This window comes from Zonotrichia albicollis, chromosome 5 (genome assembly GCF_047830755.1).
Source record: "Zonotrichia albicollis isolate bZonAlb1 chromosome 5, bZonAlb1.hap1, whole genome shotgun sequence".
Lineage (NCBI taxonomy): Eukaryota > Metazoa > Chordata > Aves > Passeriformes > Passerellidae > Zonotrichia > Zonotrichia albicollis.
This window is the reverse complement of record NC_133823.1, coordinates 45,938,636-45,963,644: the sequence shown is the minus strand read 5'-3', so window position 1 is coordinate 45,963,644 and position 25,009 is coordinate 45,938,636. Positions and strand designations below refer to the sequence as shown.

The window sequence follows — 25,009 nt, the reverse complement described above, 5'->3', positions numbered from 1 at the left end:
ACCCCTTAGACAACTCCTGAAGTGAAAGACAAAAAGAACCCTTTAAATATAAATTATTAAATAGTTAAAATATGTTAGTATCAGAATGGTAACATAATTTTAGGCTCCCAGGTGAAGACAGATGACTAAAATGGATATGTTTTATGTGATGAACTCTGATTAACTTAAAAAAAATCATCAATAAATCACTTTTTTTTAAAGTAATAATATTCTCCACAAATGTACACTGAAACTTTTTTTTTCCCTAAACAAGATGCTCACATAGATATAGAAAGGAAGACATACAGATTACTGATTTTTGTTTTGTAAAGACTCACAGGTCTTAAAAAACAAGCTGGAAAAACTTGGAAGGGGGATGAAAATGTGCTAAAACTGTAGCATAATGCCTCTAAGGACCTTCTGCTGAGGATGGGAAATATTTTAGACTATGAAGGAAAAGCCTAGCTTTTATTGTTGAATTATTTCAATGTTCTTGCAAATTTAGTACACCAGCTATTCCCTCTGAAATGAAGACAAAGAATTTGGATAATATTTTAATCCAGACTGGTAAAAAAGCAGTGCAACAGCAAAAAAAACCACAACAAAACACCAACTACCCTAGATATTAGTGATTGAAGAACGACTATATTCCACAAGTTTTGTGACAATGAAGTGAGAATTGATAGACTTTGGTATTTGCTTACCACACAGAGCTCAAAGCACTTTTTTGAAATACAGATTGCCAACTCAGTTATCTGCCAGGTTCCCTTAAATGCATGGCACAGTAATTCTCTTGTCTGTAGGAATTTAGAGAAATCATTACTTCCCAAATTTTAGGGGCCTTATTTATAAATCTTCCTGGCTAACACTGAGGAAAAGCACCATAGCAATTTTTCTTAAATATACAACCATTTAAATTTATTTATTATGCTGTATTCTGGAAAAGTTATTAAAATATTCATCTGTTTTTTAAAAGTGCAAGGGACAAGTATCCATTAACAGCACTTTTTACAGCTGGAGGGACAACACAGCAGGGTGCAAAAGCTCCAATGTCCTCACAGAGAAGCTGCTGATGTATGGGCTGGATGGACTGTGAGATACACTGAAAATGGGCTGAATGGCAGCTGGTGATCAGTGTCAGGCTGGCTGGAGGCCAGTAACTGAAAGTATACCCCAGGGATCAATAGTGGGTCCAGTTTCATTTAACATCTTCATTAAAGATCTGGATGAGAGGCAAAGCGTACCATCAGGAAGTTTGCTACTGACACAAAATGGGGGGAGGAGTGGCAAATGCAGTAGAGGATTGTGTTGCCATCCAGAGTAACCTCAAAGGGCTGAAGAAATGGGCTGACAGGAACCTCATGCAGTTGAACAAGGAGGAATGCAAAATCCTGCACATGGGAAGGATCAACTCCAGGCAGCAGTATATCCTGGGGGCCACCCAGCTGGAAAGCAGCTGGGCAGAAAAGGACTTGGTCCCAATGGACACCAAGTTGAAAATGAGCCAGAAATGGGTCCTTGTGACAAAGGAAGTGAATGGTATCTTTTGGCTTCATTAGACAACATATTGCCAGCAGAGGGGAAGGCAGGTCCCCTCTACTCAGCAGTGAAGAAGTCACACGTAGGGAAGTCTCCAGTTCTGGGCTCCCCAGCACAAGAAACACAGATACACTGAAATTAGTCCAATGTCCTGAAGTGTCTCTCATACAGGAGAGAAACCTGAGATAGCTGGGACTACAGCCTAAGAGAAGGCTTTGGGGGTTCTCTCACCCCGAGTGGAGGGTGCAAAGACAGAGCCAGGCTACTTCCAGTGAAGCCCTGTTATGGCACAAGAGGCAAGGAGAGCAAACTAAAACTTGAATCTGAACATCAAGAGAACCTTTCACTGTGAGGGTGACTGAACAGGGACACAGGTTGTTCAGAAATGTTGTAGGGTCTCCATCCTTGGTAACACTCAAAAGCTGCTTGGACACAGTCCGGGACAGCCCGGGCAGTGTTGGAAGCTTTAGACCAGATAACTGCAGAGACCAGTTCAGCTGTTCTATGATTGTATTCTATCCTAAATACTTTGCTTTGTAGGCTTTGCTCTACATTAGACTAAAACCAATTCCCACTTTTGGATCAAACTTTAGACAAACATCTTACTAGAGAAGACCTTTTCATTAGAGACCAAAGTATCTACAGTTTATTTTTTTAATGTGTTTTTGTGTAAAAAACCCCAATGTAGTAAAGGCATTAAAGGATGCATGTCTAATATTTCAATAAGCATGATTTCATATAAGCAGGATACTTGGCATAATATAGAGAGAAGCAATATTTAAGAAACCAATGCTGTCAGTACAGTATATTCTAAAACACCTTTTCTACACAGTGCAGCTAAATCTTCCCAAAAGAAATATTACTGTTTTTTCACAAGACTTCTGAAAACCTCAATCAAATGATCTTAAATTCTGTAAAATACATGCTTGGACCTTAACTCCAATTTCCGCCAGTAGTTTTATAAATCCCCTGGGTCAGGCAGAGCAGAAACAGATGGTGCTCTGGAGAACTTTACAGTGCATTGTCTACAGTACAACCATAAATTAAAAAGTTCTGTGGATACTGAACTTTTGCTTTAGTATCCGTGTCATACTTCTTATTCAAGCAAAGTATTATTTTCTAAGCTATCTTATTAATCATATAGGTGTAAAAAAAAAGAGGCCTAACAATTCAGAGCACAAAACAGTAACAAGGAGCATTACAGATTGATTTGTTTTTCACCCCTCCTCAATTACAGGTTTGCAACTCAGACCATAACCAGATTTTTTAAAGAAAGAGATAATCATATTAGTTTAGAAAAGTATCTATTTTTATAATTTAAAAAATTAGTCTGCTTTTTTAAGAGGACTTAAAGGAAAAGCAGACCTATTAACTGCAAAGATGGAAGCTTCTAATGGAAAGTTCTTGCAGCTTTACAGCCTACTGACAGATGAATGGAGGTTGCTGTTATTAGGTGATGTAAGTTACAGAAACTTCATTAGTTAAAGCAATTTTTGCAAAAGGACTACACAGATATAAAAACATAGAAAATTTTGATCTCAGCTTCATTTATTTATGCAGTTATTATAGAGATATGACAAAACATGGGCAGCAGGAAACTTCTGGCAAGATAAAAAATTCATTTTGTTTAGTATCACAGAATAGTTCTCTCTGTATTGAAGAGTTTAAAAGAAAAAAGAAAATACACCTGCAAAGCATTTATCAAATATGAACAGACTTGCCATTTACTTTAAAAAACTTATGCAAACTTCATCTGGCTTAAACAGAAAATACCATAAGTTGTTTAAAATATTTTGAAAGTAAATTTAAATTATCTATTTGTTAATATTATATATATAATTATCAACCTAATTAATATCAATGTAGTAGAAAGACAGATCCAGGCAGTTGATTTTTTTCAAGTGCACAATAAAAATTTTCTTCTATTCTGAAGTGACACCTTTCTTTTGAAATTAAATGCAACTTTTTAATGCAAGGGGTCAAAATATACTGTGTTAAACCTAGCCAAAAAATGCCTAAAAATAATTTTATGTTGTTTTTTCGCCTTTCTTTCCTGTGCATCTGTATTTAAGAGCACAGTCTTTATTAGTAAAATATTAAGAAAATAACCCACAAAGTTCCTTGTTCACATGCTTCCATACTAGACAGTACAGACAGAAAGTAAATGCATGAATAAACATTCCTGCAGATGTAATGCAAATTTTAATATAATAAAAATATCCTCGGTATGCTATTATAATATCTTAATGTAATAAAAATATCCTCTGTGTGCTACAGAAGATACAAAGTTGTTATAAACTTAATGAAAGCTTTTGAAATGTTTTCAGTATTTCTCTCTCATAAGCTGTGCATCCCCATTTTTCTCACAGAAATAGTGTTTTGCTACTTCTACCAAAATCCTCCTTGCAGAAAAGGTATTTTAATATTTTGTTATAAGTAGAAAGAAGTTAAATTCCCAGTTTCTTAGGATCTGTGTCTAAGACTAGAAGAATATAGTCCCAGAATAAACTCAAGGAAAGTAATTTTTGAACGGGTGATTTTAAAGTATAAGCAAAATAATAAGAAAGTAAACAGTAAGTTCTACTTAATTAATGATAAAACATTTATATCTTTTTTCTACTAAAAGACTCATGAAGTTGATTTACTACAGTACCTGAACTAGCTACACATACTATACAACATAATTAATTACTTAGGTTATCACCCCTTTTTATCACATATCCTTCTTCAGTTTTATGGCCTATTTTTCCATTTTCTTCAGCTTCATAAAGCCCATTGCTTCTCTCATAGTTTTCATCCATTTTTCCTTCTAGCCTGTGTCTGCCAAAAGACAATGGTGAACTGACAGTTTTCATCTGAACATCATCAGTCAGGGAAAATGAATGAAGTTTTCTCCACTTGGAACTTTATTTCTTTAAGAAAAAAACCCCACAACTGGAATAGAAACTGTTTTCAGGTTGGCAAGATGCAACTGGATTCAGAATATGGAAAGTTACTATAAGCCAGACATCTACTATCAATCTCTAACAGATAATCAGCTACAGAACTACCAGTTACTCATATCAGGAAACCTGTGCCAGGATACCTTAATTATGTAAGAGTCAAACTGCAGTTCTCTTGGTGCACTTCCTGTTTGACAACAAGTTATCACACTTACAGGACTTAGGACTGCTGCACCATGGAGAGCCATGCAGCTCCCACTTTGTGAAACATAGTACTGCATAGGTGGATGAGTTTGCCCAGCGCAGATCTACCAGCCTTGAAAAGCCAGAAAACAAAGGTCTTGATGCCAGAATTGTCTCAGCATGCTAGATGAACTGGACATTTTGGATCAAGGGGGGCTCTGTGTGTTCTTGTTCTGGCAAAACTCAGAGCAGAAGAGAGAGACAGAAAAATACACTTGATTACACTATTAGGAACATGTCAAGGAAAGGGGTCTAGTGACCTAGACAACAGAGAAAAAAATGTTGTAACTTTCGTACTTTTTCACTTTACTGTATTTTCTTTTAGAGCATGGCATTCTGCAATCTTTCCTTCTGTGAAACCAACATACAGCAACCTATATGTAAAGCCAACTTTAATTATCTTCTGTATAATTGGAACAATAAAGTAAAAGCCAACTTTAATTATCTTCTGTATAATTGGAAAAATACACAAAATGATGGAAACAATTAGAGTAAAAAGTCAGAAAAACTTGCAAAAAAATGTGATATATTTGTTTCTTTGTTCAGTAAGTGACTGGATGATGCTTGGATAGCAAAAAATGAACACAAAACAACAACTCTTATGCTTTAACTTTGGGCCACTAGCTTTAGTGCTCAAATGTAAGAGTATTAGCAGCATGAACTGACTTTTCTTCTGTTATAACTCAATTTTTTCTCGAGTCAATACCTTGCAGTGTTCTTCATAGAAATAAATTTATTAGAGTTGAATATTTTATAAGAGTGGATACAAAAAAAGAGTTTCAAAATATTTAGATTAAAACCTTCCTCTGCATCCAATGAATGAATTTTCCATCACCTCCATATGCTTTTTCTCTCCCCCTCAAGAGCACTAGAATTTTATTTTCTTGGAACAGAACCAGAAATAAGCAGGAAGAATCTTATGATTTTCATTACATTAACATTAAGAAGAACCAATCCTTACCAGAATGTTTCATTAAGTGCTTTTCTATCTCAAAGAAGACATGAAAAATATGTTTGCAGAAGACACCATCTAGCTGGAACTTAATTGTTGGATGAATATTATGTTAAGAGTACAGACTGGAAAGACTATAAATCTACTATGACAGAATTGTTACCAGCTCTAAGAAGAAAAAAGAGAATACTTTAAAACATTCTATGTACTATAGTTTTGTAATCTGCAACAATATATCCTTGTAAATCTGAAGTTTATTAAAAAGGGGGAATTTTTAATGAACACATTTGGGGAAAAAAATGCATGAAAGTCCCCTTCAGCATAATTTCCCCTATCATACCAGCTAAAATGGACAAAAAGCTAAAAGCAGATGTCAGCTTTTGACACACACTAACTTTTGCCAATAGGTTGATGAAGTTTTCAAGTCTGACTCACACATTTGAAGAAATCAGGCAAGCAGTATTTGCACAGGTAAGTACAATTGCTTATATGGATTTGTTTCTGCCACGTCACATTTTTCTTGCACAGATAAATCCATGAATCTTTTAGTTTCAATACTTTTGGAAGGTCTGATTTGCTACAGAGAAACTCAGTGAATTCTGCCCTCCCAGAGACCACTCAGTCAGTAGAGGAGCTTCCAGGAAAGCTTACGGAAATCCTGCTTCCAGTCTGAGCTGCAGGATGCATCAACACGACTTTTAGCCACACAGAGTGCAGCACAAAAAGCTAGACCAGAGTTTCAAACATAAGCTTTACTGGCCTATGATACCTTCAGAAGAGTTTATTCTGACATCACAGACATTGAAATATATTCCTAGAAAGGAAACAAAACCAACCTCAGTCAACACCACCCCCCTTTGAACAACATCATGCACATACACACATCAAAACTATCATATACACATACATGCACAAACAAACACACTAACAAATTAAGACTACCCATTTCAAGTACAGATAAAGTTTTATCACAACAAATAAATGATTTTAGGTCCATAAGTCAGACTACTTTGGCACAATGTTGAATTCAAAGTCTAAGAGTATTATTTTTGTTGACAGCTAGATCTCTTTAATGAAGAACTGTTTCTAGGAGACCACAGGAATTACACTCCCTCAACACCAGGTGCTTTCACAGTAACTTCAGGCTCTGAAAATGTACCAACTATAACATTGTTATTTCAATAGTGAAGTATCCACCCTTATGCCATACAAGACATAACACCATTTTGTTTCCACTGCGCTTATCACCATGAAAGTTCTGATGTCTTAAAAGCTGTAAAGTTTTTACAAAATCTCTAAAACCACCAAATTCCAAAAACATTGCTTCTTCTATAAAATACAGTATATATGAAGAAAAATGCTGAAGTACGATAGCCTAGATTAATTTAAAATAATATACAGAATTAGTTTTAAGTACTGGAGGCAATGTGGTAATGTACAAAATCTACAAATATACATATGTTAAACACTATGATACAGAGGAAAACCAGCTAGAAATTGTGTAATTTCAAATTCTTTTCCTTAGGTGTCCAAGTATTTAAGGTAACACCTTGTGCTTTCCATTAAAATGTAATAGTTACAGAAATGCCTATAAAATATTTTTTTCTTTAACTGTTTAAATAAGAGGTTAACTGTTTAAATAAGAGGTTGGATTTATGAGTCTTAATTACTTTCAAGAGAGGGAGAGATATGCACCTACATTTTCCACATCCTACATAAATTTTTAAATTGCTGAATTATATCACAGTGGTGGTGGAGTTAAAGGGACTCACTCTTTTACTGGTGTAAGGCTTGAATTAGCTGATATACTTTGAGAACCAGTAAAATAATATCTTTCTGACTCAAGCAAGTATTCTCAGTTTCTGATTCCCACTGAGAATGCACATCAAAATTCTCAGCTCAGGAAGTACTGGTCCTGCCCAGAAGCAGATATTAGTGTTTGGGAAATTAATTCTTCAGATGTTTCTGGAACTGAATGGTACTGAGAATTTGGGACTGCAGTTCCAATTAAATCTGATATGGTAGCAAATAAGCATCTTATTACAGATTCAATCCAATCTGGAATATTCAGATCAGGTTTACATAAATGCAATTAAAAATGAATGAGAAACCACTAATTACTGTCAAAAGGTTAAAGATACATTACAATAATGCATTCCAAGCAGCACATTAATCAAAAAGGAAGTGCTCATGACAAGCAGTTAATGCAATGTTATGGCACCTCAAATTTTTGAGGCATTTAACAGAAGTATTTGGAAAATTTGTAAAATCCAAGATTAAAAACAGCCTTAACCAGACTACTATTGGTTACTTTATTATAAAAAAATGCTCCAGAAAAATAAGCACTATAATTCTGAGAACTGCATTTAGTAAGACTTTTCTTCAGAAAATTAAAGCTTACCTAAGAACTGCAAAACAGCTTACCTGTCTATTCTTTCTTATTAGATCATATACTCACAGCCTGTTAGCTGAGCTCCATTTTCACAAGAGTAAAAATTTATTCTATTTTTAATAAACATGGTTGCCATATTGCAGGTATAAAAGACAGAATGACATATGCACCTCTAGTTAGCAGAAGGACTCAATAAAGATTAGGTCTGTACTACAGACTGAAACAGTAATTTTTTCACACATTTGGATGGTAGTTAAAATACATTTTTACCTCTCCTGACATATCCGGTGCCATAGGAATGACCGGCCACAAAGAAGAGTAGATTCCAAAAAACACTACCCAAAGTACAATGCTTCCCCAGATTGCTATGTGGCTGAACTGTTGAAACAAACCAAAAAAGAACAATTATCATAGATACATTATAACATAAGATCTTTGTTACCTAGTATTTACAATGCTATTTTGATATATTGGGTTAAATTTTCATGCCCTGTATTAATTTAACTCTACTATTAAAGTAGAGTTAAATTATTTTTTAAAGAAAAATGATATTTCTTAAAGGAAAATGATACTATCAGCAGCAATACTACTGCATTTTAAGCCAATTTAAATTCAGTTACAGTCCAGAGTAATTTGATTTTTCTAGTTTAAGTATTACATCTGTTGTAATTTTCAATATTGAGCATTATTTTTTGTATGTGGATATTGTGTCCTTCCACACAGTAACCACAGTTTGCTACTGACAAACTCTTAAAGGGTGTAATATAACAAGTAAGAAGAAAACAATACAATTATTCATCCATCACATTTCACAGAACATATGAGAATATGGTAAAGACCTTTGCTTACCAAAGTCCAATATGAGGTCTCTAATCCAGCCTTCAAACACACAGTCAGAACCACAAACTTCAGGAGAGAAAGACAGAGTGAGTATTCTTAATATGGGAATCTTAACACACAGAAATTATTGGTTTGGTTAAACTTTCAGAAGACAAGCAGCCTCAGAAATTCAAAAGAAATGTACTTCAATCAGAAGCTGAAGCAACTAGTTCAATACGTATGACAAATCTTTCACTCTGTCTGGTGCACAGAAGGATACAAACACTGCAAGAAAGCTTCCACCTATAAGCTTATACTTTCAATTCTGAAATCCTGAAATCTCCTATTTCAACTGTGCTATTAAGGCCCCCCCCAAAAAAAAAAACCAAAACCAACCTCACACCACCACAATTTCATTATCTAAAACATGTGTGAAATCTAATTAGAAGAAAATTGAGGATGATTATGAGTATTATAATTTGCTTGGTCTATCCAATTTGAGTTCTGGATTTGGATGCATAAAAAAAAGTTATGGAAAAATAACCCAAACAAACTCCTTTGGTACACTTGGGTCAGTCATAAGAGAAGTAAACATCCTTCAGGATAAGATCAAACATTGCTGCTGCATAGACAAAATGTATACACAAAACAAACACTGCAGATCTCCATAAAAGGAAATACACATTGTGAGTATAGAGCCTTTACTGACCTGTGATGGGATCAGATCTGATATCCCTAACAAAATCACCAACTACACACAGCCACTCCCTCAAGAATATGGGGTTTAATGCTCCCTCCTCTGCTTCAATAGTGATCTAAATCCTACCCAGGGAGCAAGAACTCAAACTGGTATTCTGTATAAAGACTGAGATTTTTTTTTAAATAAACGACTCTCCAAAATGGTCATACAGATATTTTCACAGCACTCGATTCCTATTTGAAATTTATGTTTAAAGAAATAATTCCAGGACATACTATGAATCATTGCATATTTCTGAATTTTATTTGTGGATTCAAAGAAATGAAACTATATCACCTCCTGAATTCCTTTCTTATTGACTTTTGCAAAACTGATGCCTACAGACATCTGTAAACCACACTGTAAACAGTATGAGAAATGAGAATTACCTTAGCCTCAGAATTTTGATATGACTGACAACTGTTACTACTCATATACCTCACAAAAACAGATTAAAAAAAAAACCAAAAACTCTCCACCCTAATTTTGAAAACGTCTCCAAAAATCACGTTTGTTCCAGATTTCCTTGAATTCCTGTGCAAGAGCAGGAAAACACCAATTGCAACTTCTATATTTCCCCAGACTTTTAACCTGAAGTAAACGAAAATAGGGTTTTTTTTGGGAAATTCTTGAGCACTTTGCAGATTAGTAGCAAGAAATTAACTACCTCTCAAGATTGTCAAGTTTTAGCTCTCCTAGTTGAGAAGCAGTTGCAGAATGTGACATATGAGCAGCATTGTGACCTCTGTTTTAGCATGTGTCTAGAATATTTTCCTTTTATTTCAGTTATGCTGTTTCCTTATTCCCCACAGAAGTGATTTTGATGTGAATTCATATTACAGCCCCTTACTTTAATGGAAGAATTCATTTCTTTTTTGTACCTGCCAACAGTGAGGAACTTGAAAAATTAATTAAACTTTTAACATTGAAGAACAGAGGAGCATTAATCTAATTTTGCTTCTAAGACAGATCTTGGAAAACCCACTATTGAGTAACATTCATATCTAGTAAGTGAAAGGCACATATTTAGCTTTACTAATTTATTCTAGGAGATAAAAGATTAAAAGGAAAACAACCAATTACGACTACTATCTATGAGAGCAACAGAAGTTTACTGTTAGGTAGGAGTCAGGTGTATTTCTGGTGGTTTGACTGCCTCTGAAAAGGGAGGCACAACCTTTATTCAATATGACTCATTACCTCTTTTAAGGCCTCATGATAAATTAAGAGAGAGAACAGGATTGTATCATCAGAAGCCCACAAACCACTTCTATAACCAACATCCTGAGATTTCTCCAATGCAAATGCTTAAACTAAATTAATAAGCATGCTAATTAGGGAATTAGAATTCCCATTATTTAAAAAACTAGACAGTTTACAGTAAAGAACAAATGTATCTTCTGCATCTTTATGAAACTGTGTTGTTTTAAAAACTGGAATTAGAACACAAAGTGCACTCAAAACCTTCTCGAGGAGTCATTCAAGAGCCATTTCTTAAGGCACTTTTTAAGGCACTGCACTAAGTCTATTAATTTATTTCTATTACTATTTCTATGAATTTATTTCTATTACTATTTCCATCTATTCCTATTACTATTAATAGAATTAACAGTAATAGTAGCAGGATATCTTTAAAATAGTTAGAGCCAATGTAGACTTACAGTGTATACAGTGTTACCCAGGAGCAGGTAATCAGAAGTTTTGCCATTGCCGAATACAGTACCTGGAAAAGGAAACAGGGATAAAAATAAAAACATTCAAACATCCACAACAGGACTACATATGATCTTAATTTTGACACAAAATAGATGGCAGCACTTTCTACAGGGTACTGAGATATTTCATTTTGAACTGCACTGAACACTAGAGAACTATGACTTGTATCATGCTTAGTGCTCTAAAACTTTCAGGGACTTCAGGGATTATGCAGGAAACAGGAACTTTTTGTGACACCATATACCAATAAAACCAATTTTGTATTCAGTAGAGTGCAATTAGAGTTTTATCAGATATAAAATCTTATAATCAGAAAGATGTGAAATATAATGGTTAGAGTATATATTGCTTAACACACAAGTAAGCAGAAAGCTTAGAGTCACAATTTCATAAATTCCGTTATTTTTGGTATGGAAACTTAACTTTGCTCTTATGCATATTTCTAAATTCAACTTCAGTAAAAATACAAAATATACTCAGTTTAAATTCTTGAGATGCTTGTCATTCATAAAATTTTCAAAATTTACCCAACTCAAATATGTGGATTCATATAAGTACATACACATTTGGCACATATGGAAACACACACACACATCAGTTATGCAGAGTCAGAGCTCTCAAGAGAGGCATTTTCATAAAAAATCATATTTTCATAAAAACCACGTTTCCTAAGATGAAGACTCTAAAGCAGTGAATTTTCCATTATTTACCAGAAGTTCATGAGTATTTTTACAGCACAGACTTTTCTGATCCCAGTTCTGTCAAGTTTATTTTTAGACATGGGATGATCAACAGCTGAATTATTATGAGGAAATTCCTCATTCTCAATTAAAAGTGCTGAGGTGGCTGCATTTTCCCATGTTCAGTTTTGAAATGCTTCTAGCATTCAAGGCTGTTCAAATACTGCAACTAAACCAATAAAATTATAATGCTCTGCTGTAGAGGTTCTAACCACTGGGATACTGCTTTTTACTGCATTATACAGAGTGTTAAATGCTGTGTATGTAGTAAGTAAGGACAAAAGACAATAAAAAAAAAGAATAATAAAGAAGTATTTTTAAAAAAGTTGTATTGGGGAAAGAGAAAAATAAAGGTATTTCTCTGTGGGAGGAATTAAGGGATAGATTTCTAACTCCTCTGATTAGGCTGGACAGAAGAAGGTGACAAAAATGGTGATAAATGCTGATAAAAACAGGCTGTAGTTGGAAACACTTATTTTCTACTATCTCAGCTGGCACATGTTATATTAAACACTGCTAATTAAGTATGTTTTCATATTTGTGTTGAGTGTTTTTCCAGCCTTCATATCATCTTTATATATGCTTGAAATTAAATCCATTTTGGTTGTGGATGAAGAATGCTCCTCTCTAAAAAAGCTTTTCAGGACTTGTGAAGATAGTTAACAAAGAAAAAAAAAATGATGTATTTACTGATATTCTGGAAGAGACAGTAGGGGACAACTTCACAAAAAAATACTAGGATAGAAGTACTCCTTAACCTAGCTGTCTCCCATTCCATGATGAGGAGCTTACAATGGCTGCATCCTTAGCTCTAGTGTTAGTGGTTGCATTTCTGACACCTCCCCTATTTAACTTTCTCCCTGGGCAGACTGGCGCACCAAGAAGGACTATAGGAGCTGAAGCCTGAAAAAAACCCAACAAACTGAGACTGCAGCTTATTTTAAAGATTATACAAAAGAGGGAGCACCTAGTGAACTTACTAGTACATGCAAATTTGGCTTCTCCCATTTATGTTGACAAAGTTGCATCTGAAGAAGCTTCTGTGAAGATTGATGTGTCACTTTTTGTATCCACATGACAGTGAACAGAGTGTAAATTTTGTGTACTGTAAAATGGTAAGGTCCCATGGAGCCAATTCTAACAAACAATTCTTGCAAATCCATACTTATTGTCTGATCATCTATTTCTTGATAGACTCTACTATGACATGCAGTTTGACATTTTCTGCTTACAGATAAGAAATAGGTGGACAAGCAAGACTGACTAAACGGTAGAATTTGACCAAGAGAAGGGTGCCAAGAGATTTCAATCCTCTTCAACATTTGGTATTCAACATTCTAATAAATACCTTCTCATATACCACTGCACTGCTTTACAATATATACCTAGCAGTAAAGAGCAAAGTGAGAATAAGATAGAGGAATGGGCAGGCAGCTAAGCCTATTTCCACCAGTGAGAGTGCTGGGACTCAGCACTCTGATGCGCAAAGCTAAGCTATAACTTTCATATTTTAGGATCTACCTGCACCACTTCTTTGTTAAGAGAAGATGGAAGCAGGGACTTGTTCTCAGAAGTTCCTGTCTCTGGTACTCCTTAGGAAACTAATAATATTATTTCCCTTTTCTCACTACACATGCAGACACCAGAGATTTAGTTAATAGCATATCTCTTTTTTGCACTTGTATCTCCCTCATGTAAAACTCTGAGCACCACCAGACAGACCCACCCTAGATACTGATTATATCACCTCACAATGTACCCAATTCCCCCAAATCCCAGTTCTGCTCCCTTACCCATCCTTTCTTTAGCAATGAAAGGGAAGGGCAGCAGGCAATTTGTTCAGACTCACAGAGGCCGCTGGCCAGCAAGGCAGTTCTAGCCCAGGGTTTGTGGGCTGAGGGGGCTGAGCTCCGCCAAGTGCTTGTACAGGTATCTCTGCCATTCACAAATGAACTCTGCATCACCACAGACACTCACTGAACACTTATCCATGATGTAATGCAAAAATCTCTCACATGGATTGGCTGCAGCTTTGAATGGGGATTTCAGTTTGAATTTGAGATTATGGTTTTAGAGTATGCACTGACATTTTGGGAATCTCATTCCTCCTGGGCTATCTAAACCTCTCCAATACAAACTATTGCCACTGAACTTACATTCAATGTGATGTGAGTAGCCTTTCAGAGAAAACAGGCTGCCACATCCCTCCCTTTACCCATTAGGAGTCACAGAGTGTTTTTCCCTTAAGCTTTTAGGGCATAAGCAGCTGTTACTCAGCTGACCTGAGCTGCTAGTCTAAGCACTTTCAAAAGTCCATGAGAACATTTCTGTCCCCTATTCCAGGGCAGACTGCTTGGCTACATCACCAAAACTGAAAAGGGACTAATTTTCAGAAAAGCTGCAAAGTACACACTTGTTTTTTATCTCCTAACAAAGTGGAAACAAAACAAAACCCCGCCTTTATGAGAGCTCTTCCAGCCCCAAACATTCCCCAAAAATGGAAGCAGTGCTTTCAAGTCTCCTTTAATTAGCACCACTTTCCTCTCAACCACCCCACTTCCTTCTGCAGCTCAAGCATATAGAACAGTTGGACTAGAGGATGGACAGGGGTGAGCAGTCCAAGATCACTGCTCCTCTGCCACAATCTCACTCATAGAAATATAAACTAGCAGATTAGTATGGCCTTGAACTAACAGGACAGAATATACACACAGTAAAACTAAATGACGACAAAATGTAAGAGACAATACAAGGGATCATAGCATTTTAGAATCGTGTAGGTATTTACCGTGGTGGTGTATTTCATAAAAATTACCATAATTAAATAGCAATCTCTTTTTCTCCATCTTGTTTCAGCTTACATCAACACTATTGAAATAGCTAAATGTACATGTACATATTATTATTCCTGCTTTTACACAGATCTTAAATAAAACATTTTATGTATATGGCATCTGGTTTAGTTCTAGAAATGGTATCTTGAAATTTCACCACACTGAACTGTTATTATTTATAAAGCTTCCCTTAGAAATAAGACGATATGTAGAGCTCCTCAACGTTTATATTTTTATTTTTCAAAATACTTACCATGCTGAAGGGCTTTTAGTGGAAACCAAAACAGAATGAATGAATGGAAGAGGCCATTTAAACAATGAACCCAGAAAACCTAAGAAAGAGAAAACAGAAAATCCATGAGAACCATTTGCAATAAACTAGCTCTGTGAACCCTGACCTTTCTTTTTATCCGTGTGTTAGATTCACAAAATGTGTTTTTGTTAGGCCACCACTGTGAAGTAATATAACTGACAGGCACTTTCTGCCTCTTAGCTCTTCATGGGTCATTTGTTTATTCTTATGCTTTGAAAAAATGTGTGTATTATCTCCTCCTTTTAATTTCAACTCAGAAGGGAAATTAAAACATAAAAATATGGGAATATCATCAGAAAAATGAGACTAAACTAGACAGCTGGAACAACTCCTACATTCCAAGTGGGGAATTAAAAAGGACTCTAGCTTTTATAATTTGCATTTAGTATAAATTTAGATTATAGAAAAATTAAAACCTGAGTTACACATATGCCTAACCTACATATTCCCACACACAAAGGAATTAAAAAAGGACAAATATCAGTTTCTTCTTTAATTTCTCCTTACATACTCCATTCTTGAGGAGCACAATTTGATCATATTAAAATTCCTTTAGTGTATTTGCTGAACTGAAGCTTTACTTTCTAACTTATTTCCATTTGTAAAAGATGCCTTCTGCAAAGGATTGTATGAAGTTTAAGAAAAAACACTCTATTAACATTTTCCATAATATATTGCATAATGACATAAAAAGACTTAATAAAAAATACGTAGCCCATTTCCTTCAGTATGGCAATATTGGTTTTTTCACTAACAATGCTTTTGACTGTTATGCCTTTTATTGAAACTGAATGATGTGTATCTTGAGTGTTAAGGTGTTCAAACAATTGAAATTAAGTTGCCTGTCTCACATTTTCCACAATGTCTCAACATCTTTTGTTAGATTATTCAGCTACACTTGGTTGCATGGTCCAATTTACACCCTAATACTTTGCACATTTAAACTTGTGCTACTCATTAACCTTTGTCTCTCCTTCTTGCTATGTCACTACCAGAAGTTTTTATTTGACAGAAAGCACAGGTGGGTGCAAGAAAAATTAGTTCTACTTTTTCATTTTCCTGACCAAGTCTTTTTGTCCCATGCTAATCCTTTAACCTCTGTCATGACCTCATAACCTTTGATCCCTTTTACCATAACAAATATCTGCATCAATATTCAAGGCAGTAATGTTTCCAAATCTTTAACACCAACTATTCAACTTATATAGGTGGGAATTTTGTAGCTGGTGAGTTTGTAGACATTTGCTCATAGCAAATGTTGTATGGGAACAGTCACAGAATTTCCAATTAAGTCAACAATACATCTGTGCAATAAAAAAACCCCAAAAACTAAAGCTTATTTTAAAACAGAAACACAACTATTATAACTCATACTTACACTGTTTATTAAAACTATCACAACACAAAAAAGTGTCTGTATTTAAGGGACCACGAAAAGCCTCATATTTGGAAAGCATTCACAGGGACACAAGAGACTGTTACAGTGTTCTTAAAAACTTTCAGGGTGGATTTTGAAAGGATGAAATGAGGAAGAAGGAGAAAAATCTCATCTGTTTCAGTGAACAAAGATAGTTTAGACAAATAATTATGTATATATTGGGGTAACTTGAGTTACATTGCACAAGTGGTGCAGATACAAGAGTCAAGTATGCTGTATCAGCTCTGCATATTTACTACAGACCATCACATGTAACCATTGTTAATTCCAGGATATATTGAAAATGTCCCCAAGTTCAACATAAAATGACATTACTTGAAATGTCACAATTATATTTACGAGAAATAAAATCAGAAGAATCTTTTGCAAAAGTCAAATACTCATGAAATGACAGATTCAGGCACAAGTTTAACTTAGTTTTTTTCAAAAGACATATTTTATGGGCAATGCTGTACAAATTTTCTTTATTTTATGTATTAAAGAGTCCTACATTCTTTTACCATTACTTATGCTAGTCTCTCTAAGATGAACATCACCCATTTCGCACCAAAAGTAGCTTCAGATTCCTTTTGATCCACACTGACTCATTCTTGACTCCCATGTATTTTTTCCCAAAACTCAAAATTAAACCATAAAACCACAACTCCAAATTGACAAAGAATAGTACCATGTCCCTCCCTCTACAAATCTAGTGACAGTTCTCATTGTCTACTGCAACACTTCTCCACAGGCTTCAGTAATCCATTTCCATATAACAGTACAAATACATACAGCCCAGCAACAGTGAGGTCTAATCACTTCTGCCTACAGAAGACAGCTTTATTACCAGCAGGGAAAAAAAAAAATGGGTTGAAAAAATGAAATCCTAGTTGTCCATTTCCATACTTGGTAAAAATGAATATATATATGTGTGTATATATATGTGTATGTATATATATATGATTTGTACCATTCACTGACAAGTGTACACCTGGAAACAATAGCAATAAAATCCCCCTCCATTTTTAATTATTAGCAGCATAGAATAAAAAGGGTAACTATACTGAATTCCTATGAATTTTTGCTTTATGTTTTGATTTTTACAAAGATCTACCTTAGTATTAAAGTCCAGTGCATTTTGGGAAGTCTTGTATAACTCAGGGTATTTCAGCATGTTTTCTTTTCGGCAGGATCTCTCAAATATTCCAAGAGTTAGAGGAGGCATTGCTGTAAACATCTAGGTGGTTTAAAAAGAAAAAAATTTCAACATTTTAGAGGTGAGGATTTGCTTAAAGATTGCTTACTCAAGAACCATTCATGGTTAAATGTACTTAAAGGCACACAAATTGTCTTACCACATTGTAAAGACCTATACACCATCTTTCAAAAAGAATTTGTCCAGAAAAGCCATTGACAAATGCAAACCAGACCTGCAAAAGATTAGAACTGTGTATTACTCAAATGTCTTGCAAGTTACAATAAACAGATTTTTCCTCAGCCTCTCAGAAAGGGATACCCCTACAACACATTTACAACACAACTGAAAATGTTGTGGTTTAAACCCATGTAAAAATTAATGATAAACCCAACTTTCAATCAAGAACAGACAACAAGCAATCTAGTCAGATACGTGAGCAATTCCATGTAAACAGGAAAACATTCAAAGGAGGTAGCTATTTTCAGAAGAAATGTCAGGTTCTTTAAGGTTTTAAGAGTGATTTAAGCTCACTTAATTCTTAATTATATAAAAATTCTGACAAATATGGGCTGCTGGAGGGGGAACCTACAAATCAGTAGTCATTGTCTTCCCATTGTTAGCAAATTTGACTAACAGAATTCATTGATTAACCTGCTGTTTAAAACTACCAATAAGCCTTACTCATAAAAGGATTAGGCTACCAGAGCATTAAAGTAGAGCTACTTAGTTAAGAAGGACTAACTCAGCCACATAGGTACTGTAGAGAGGGAAGTGGACATCTCTTTAATTGCATAATTTTTATCATTTTTTGCTAAAAGGTTAAATGAAAGCAGATTTAATTTGAAACATGTGATAACATATTTTCTAATGTTTTACAGCACAGCATTCTGCACATCTACTTTCTCCCATTATTCTCATCCTTGAATTAGTGCAATGACAAACTGGAGAAGCAGCACATCTGATGAATCTTTATGATCAAGTTACACTTAAACTATATGGCCTAGGAAAAACATAAGCTCTTAAGTAAGACAAGTCAAAGTAATTTGAACAGTCTACTCCATTTAACACTCAAGTTTTTCAAGTGAATTTTTAGATGCTGCTTTCTTACAGTTTACATTTCCTTAAGGTTCATTAAGGAAGCATGAATTACTACAATCAATATGTATGTTTATCAGTATGTACCCAAGCTGGCCTCCAGGTGACTGGATTCTATGACCAAACTCAGATTTTTTAAAAAAATCATGTGGTGCAATGTCTGAACATGTCTGTCACTGCTTTGAGATGGAAAACCTCCTGAATTTGGCAACTACTAACACTAAAAATGGGAGGTAAAATCCAGCCATAATTGCTATTTTTTCAACAGATAAGAGTAATTTTTTTTTTGGTGGCCACTTATTAAAACAAGATTGGATACAAAGTCATGACTGTTCAAGGCTGCAATACAGAAAGAGCAAGAATATCCTGAATTTTCCAAAATCTTGCAATGCTAAATTTGTTTACTTTGGTAGTTTTAAGTGCAACAAGCACAATTTTTTAACCTTTCAGACTATAAACTGAAAAGACAATAGAATTACTTTATTTTAGCTGAATCAGATTTTTAGTAGCTCTTTTTTATTTTGATTTTTGAATTTCAAAATATGAATTATGATTTAATTGTGATGAATTTGTTGGCAGCAGTTTCTCATTAGCTGACTGTAAAGGTTCAAGATGAGTACATAATCAATTGTGCATTACAGAATAATTAATTATGCAGTCAACATCAGTACAATTGATGCTTTTCCCCCTTGTTTGTATCAAATAATGGAGTAAATTTTAGAAATATTGATTTGAAAAGGTTAGGGTGGTGGAAGATTTGTGACTCAGCAGCCGGTCATAAATATGTGTACATTTCATTGCTGGTAATTGCAAATAGAGTTAAGTATCCCTCTCTAGGAAGAAAACAGAAGACCACAAATACACATAGGCTTGACCCTTCATAACCAAGGAGTGTATGGAAAAGACATTAAATTTCCACTATGATTTAACTAGCAGGCAAAGTGTTATAAAACACGAATTTAAAATGGAAGGCCGAAATACATACACTGAATCTATTCCACATGTTGATTGCTCTTACAGGTAAATGATGTCAAGCAACACTTGGAAATGTTTTGGAATGACTTTTTAAAAGCAAGGCAAGTATTTAGAATAAAATTTTAATTTCCAATGGAATGTTCCTTTCAGCTTATTTTGTACAGAATTTAAGTTAGAATTTTCAAGGTGTTTAAACTGAAAGTGGTTTTAGTATAAAATTGTAAAGAAATCCTTTAAGGTATAGTATTGACTTCCTGAAATATTAGCATTTACTTTTTTCTAAAGAAAGCATGCAAGTTTTAGGCATTTTAGTTCATTTTAGTGCAATAAGGGACTGGTCTTGGTTAGAGGCCTAGATGCAAACTAAAGAGAGATGAAATCTAAGTCCTGAAGCTCTTATGGAATATATCAGTAAAAGTCCATGAAGAAGAAATCTTTCAATGTGGCTAAAAGCAGTGGTCTCTACTAGAAACACTACTGTTTACTGGAATACCACATATTTAACTTCAAGAGAAAAAACATCTCTAGTATCTAAGCAGAAACATTAGTTTTATATTAGTTACAAGATTAAGAACAACTGGCTTATGCCATAATGGCTCAAAATTAAAAGAGCTAAAAGGTGGAAAAAGAAAAGACAAAGGACAAATACAGTCCTTACCTCAAACGATAAGAAAAGAAGAAAATAACCTACCTATCTGCCTTAACTTCTGAATCTTGGGCCCTAGAAAATTACACTCCTAACCCTCTATGAAAAAATTAATATGGAGCTTACTACATTATTAATAGTGACAAGAAACACTTGCTCTGCACTGGGCAATTTATTCAGAGACAAGTGTGTTCCATCCTAGTTATGATGGACAATGAAGGAAGCTGTACCTGCAAAATAAGTTTTTAGAATGCTGGACATAACACTAATTTAGGAGCAGACTCAAACACTTCTCTGTTAGGGTATAGGCCCTACTCTAACAACTCAAATTATGAATCCAGCTCCCTTTTACAGAAGAACAGGTGATTGGTGCTTTTAAAAATAGTATTTTAGTCAATATATGTGAACAGGCAGTAAAAATTAGACTATTCTGTAGTTCAACAGCTATGAAATTTTCTACTGAAAAGGAAAGAATTAGGTCCCCAGCCTGTCTAAAATGAGATGAACCTCAACAAAGATCCTTGTATTTCTAATTTTTCCAGCCAAGTAATGCAAAAATGTGGGCATGAGCCCAATCACTTTCTGCTGCGTGTGTTTCAAACTGAACTTGGTGCAGTTTGCACCCCTCAAGTAAGCCATGGCACAGTGAACCACAGCAGCTGAACTGTGCAGCTCAGACCCAGTGTGAGTATGCCCAGAAGCCTGCTCATGTTTGGGGTTATGCATTATATGGGTTATGCATTATATGATCATGGCTATTCATCTGATATGTCAGGCAAAGGAAATAGGAACACAGTGGTCAATTCCAGTTATGGACATGAACTGCTTGGGGGAAGGGGGAAAATAACCCCCCCACCATCCAAAGTTTATGGAATAAAAAAGTCATTATAGCTTGAATTACTTAATAAATTAATTATTTTCATGGTATCACTCAAATTGTTAAAAATAGCCATGTTCAAACATCTGTGACTGAAATTTAAATCTCAACTCCACACATCTGTTTCTTATGCTTGTCTTGGTCTTTTATCACTCTTACTCTGATTCTTACTATTATTCTTACTCTTTCATTTTATGTTTCATGTTGGGTAAAAACCAAATATTCTTATTTTTTAAAACTGTAAATCTTTTTTATTTAATATGAACCAGTTATTTTACATTATTGCTAGTTGTTACTAGATAGCAAAATGAGAAGTAGGAATAGGAAAATTCTGTTCCTCTGATGTCAAAGAGTGATTTTCACAGCTTCATAAAATGAACAGTTTAATGACAGATGCATACAGTAATGGTAATTATAAAAATAAAACCAATCCACAAAGGAGTTCTCAGTCGAGATCAATCTCAACATCAACCACCTTTGTAAAATAAAGTCAGCTCCTCCAAAATAAGTATGAGACTTTGCATAGGCTTATCCTACATGAGTGTGACGATCTGTACAGGCTCAATGAAGCACATTAGTGGTCTACTAGAGATTAAAAGTTTTCACTTGCAATTAAGACTGATACATCAGAATATAGCCTCTCAAGTCATTGTGACTAGTCCTATACAAAAGATGAGGCCCATATTTAAATAGCTATTGCATCAAGACACACAGTAGAGAAACATTATTACAGACCACTTCTAGTTTCTTGTGAATAGGAGTTTAAATGTCAGTAAGCACTGATCACTGTGCTTCAGTATTACTATAGACCTTTGCCATTTTCTGAATTAAGAAACCAACTGACATCAATTTCATATCAGCCCATGAATGCCTAGGATAAAGGCTATCCTTTAGATTAAATGGAATATTTTCCATTATTTTCTTGATTAGTACTGAGCAGACATTTAAAATCAGGATACAGATCTATTAAGTAAGGGTATTTTATTATTGTCAGAATAAAAGGAAACTTGTTTAAAGTAACTTCCAGACGTGCCTTTCACAGTACTATTTTCTAAACTCCAAGACAGAGGAGGTGTGGCCACAAAAGCCTCACTGAAGTTTTCCTGATGTAGCATTTCTGCATATTAAGCAGCAGCTTACAAATACTCATTGAGCTCCCTGCTCCCACGCCTGATCTGTACAAAAAAACTGAAAAGAGAGACTCAAGACTGGCAGTTGTCCTTTCTGGTGACATTCAATGATGAATTTCTGCCCATTCACTCACAGTATTGACATGAGCTATTAACATCTCTGAAAAGTTTTCTGAGCTGACAAATGTGGGGTATACAGGAATTCAAGCAGAATTTATTTTGTCTTCCAGAGAAGGTGTATATGGCAAAATGATTGCATGCATTATATATAAAGGGTCATAACAACCCATATCAAAATTATCTCTTTGCCCTTCAATTTGCTCAGGAAGAAGAGACTATCTGTTCATAAAACCAAATTTTGATCTTTAGGCTATGATCTCTGTACCCTGCATTTAACTTTCTTTCTCAAAAAATACAAATAGTGGGATACTTATATCTGATTTATTAAAGTTCACGACATGTTTGCAGGTGACAGTGACAGAAATTTAAGACAAATAAGTTGATATGTTCTAAAGCCAACCTTTATATGCTTTCCATAAGCAAAGTATACATTATTACATTTTTTTCAAATACTTCTAGAGCTACTGCTAATCAGTACTCGTGGAAGTCTGATCATGTAAGTAGATGTACAGCCTTTGAAATACAGGCTCTAAAGTCTGCCACTTCTAGACAATAAAGGATCTTTAGTGGACTTACTTTTTCTATAGCTTCCTACTTTATATTTTTCTTAAGAGGCTACAAACTTGTTGCTATTTACATAGAAATCTATTTGCAGTTATAACACAATAAGGAGAGAAAAAAGAGGAAATTTAGAAAATGTAAAAATATGGTAAGAAAAGTACACTCCTTTGGCTACAACATTGTACATAAAAAATGAAAAGTATTTTCAAATATTACAACAATTAAGGTCACATAAGTAAGTATCCAAATCGAAATATTAATCTAATGTTTACATCAGGTTTAACAGAAATAAAGCATTTTTTCTTCCAGTAAAGCTGAACAGTTACTTTGCAAGTTTAAGGTACTAATTTGAAAATATATTTAAAGAAACAACGAAAATTTAAAGAGTCTGTTAACCCCATAAACATACAAAATACGTAAGACTTTCAATAAAATTTATTTTATGGCTAAGATTTTCAGAAATTAAATATTTTTTCCACATTTTTAACCCAAAGTTTCACTGTGAATATAAAGTTTGAATCAATTATAAATGCTATATATATATATATATTTATATATGTGTGTGTGTGTGTGTATTTTTGATGATAAAAGATGCAGCAGCTGTCAGAAGAAAAGGATGGGAAGAACGAGAGGAGCTTTAAAAAATTATTTAAAAATATGCTTAAAACATTTTGTGGTTGCTGTGTGGTGATGAAGGGAGTGAAAACTACAATTACACATTCTGTTCTAACCATACTTACCAATAAATGTAGATTAATTACAACACAATCCTCTCATACCACTGTATTTTTTGCAAGATTTCACTCCTTAAAATCCCAGGTGAAAAAACGAGGTCGGCTACTTTCAGGAAAGTATCCCTGTTCTTGAACAGGAGCCTGAGGATGCAGGATCACCCCATTCAGCAAGTGAAAGGTGCCCAAGAGTGGAACTGAGCCTGTCTGTACCAGCCCTGGGCACAGCAGTGCAACAGAGACCTCTGACAGGGCTGCACACTCTGAACCCACAGGCCCAGACTCCACCACAAGGAGCTGAAGCACACACATCTCTGGGTAAACTTAAGGGAAACTTGTAACTGGACTCCTAAATTACTGCAATGATGTTACATGTACAGCATTTCAATAAGCTAGCAGTATTAGAAACACGTTTAGTACTAATATTTACCATGCATTTTTAAACAACTGCGGTTTTTTAAAGTAAAAAAAAAACAACAGATTAATCAGATTATTAAAATTTCAAGATTCAGTACTAGTAGGTATTTATTTACAGTTAAAATATTTAAAAAAAATATCATAACCAAAAGCTCAAAATTAAGGTTTTACTTTCAAGAAGTAACATTTCACATGCTGTAAAATTACCTCAATAATATAAAGGACTATATTCTTGTAGAAACAATATAAGATGCATTTAGCTACTCTGTTATAATTCCAGGCTCCATGAACCAACAGCAAGTTCTTCAAATACTTGAACTGCAAAAAAAAAAAAAAAAGGAACGAACGTACAATTAAAACATACATACACTAATATTAATAAAATTTTAAAATATTTTATTGTAGTATTTTGCAGTGTAATGACTTACCTGAGCAATTGAGTAGTCTGAAGAATTAGCAGCTTGTAGACCTTCATTCCCACTGATACCAACACCAACATGTGCTGTTTGTATCATACTAACATCATTTGCTCCATCACCAATTGCTAGAGTTACTACCTTAACTTGTTTTTTAACCATTTCTACAACTTCAGATTTTTGAAGTGGTGATACCCTAAGGGATAAAAAAACCAAAC

At 34.6% G+C, this 25,009-nt stretch overlaps 1 protein-coding gene across 5 annotated transcripts in view; it reads right to left on the bottom strand.

The window, feature by feature from the left end:
- The window catches only part of ATP8A1 (ATPase phospholipid transporting 8A1), a 98,895-nt gene that overhangs the window by 13,440 nt on the left and 60,446 nt on the right, over positions 1–25,009 (bottom strand). For all 5 annotated transcript variants that reach the window (XM_005490538.4, XM_005490537.4, XM_074541560.1 and 2 more), the window contains 8 exons: positions 24,804–24,987; positions 24,583–24,693; positions 17,981–18,055; positions 17,740–17,862; positions 15,149–15,227; positions 11,267–11,328; positions 8,897–8,953; positions 8,318–8,425 (listed from right to left, as the gene is read on the bottom strand). In XM_005490538.4, the coding sequence (XP_005490595.1) occupies positions 8,318–8,425; positions 8,897–8,953; positions 11,267–11,328; positions 15,149–15,227; positions 17,740–17,862; positions 17,981–18,055; positions 24,583–24,693; positions 24,804–24,987 (799 nt within the window). The remainder of the gene's footprint in view (positions 1–8,317; positions 8,426–8,896; positions 8,954–11,266; positions 11,329–15,148; positions 15,228–17,739; positions 17,863–17,980; positions 18,056–24,582; positions 24,694–24,803; positions 24,988–25,009) is intronic.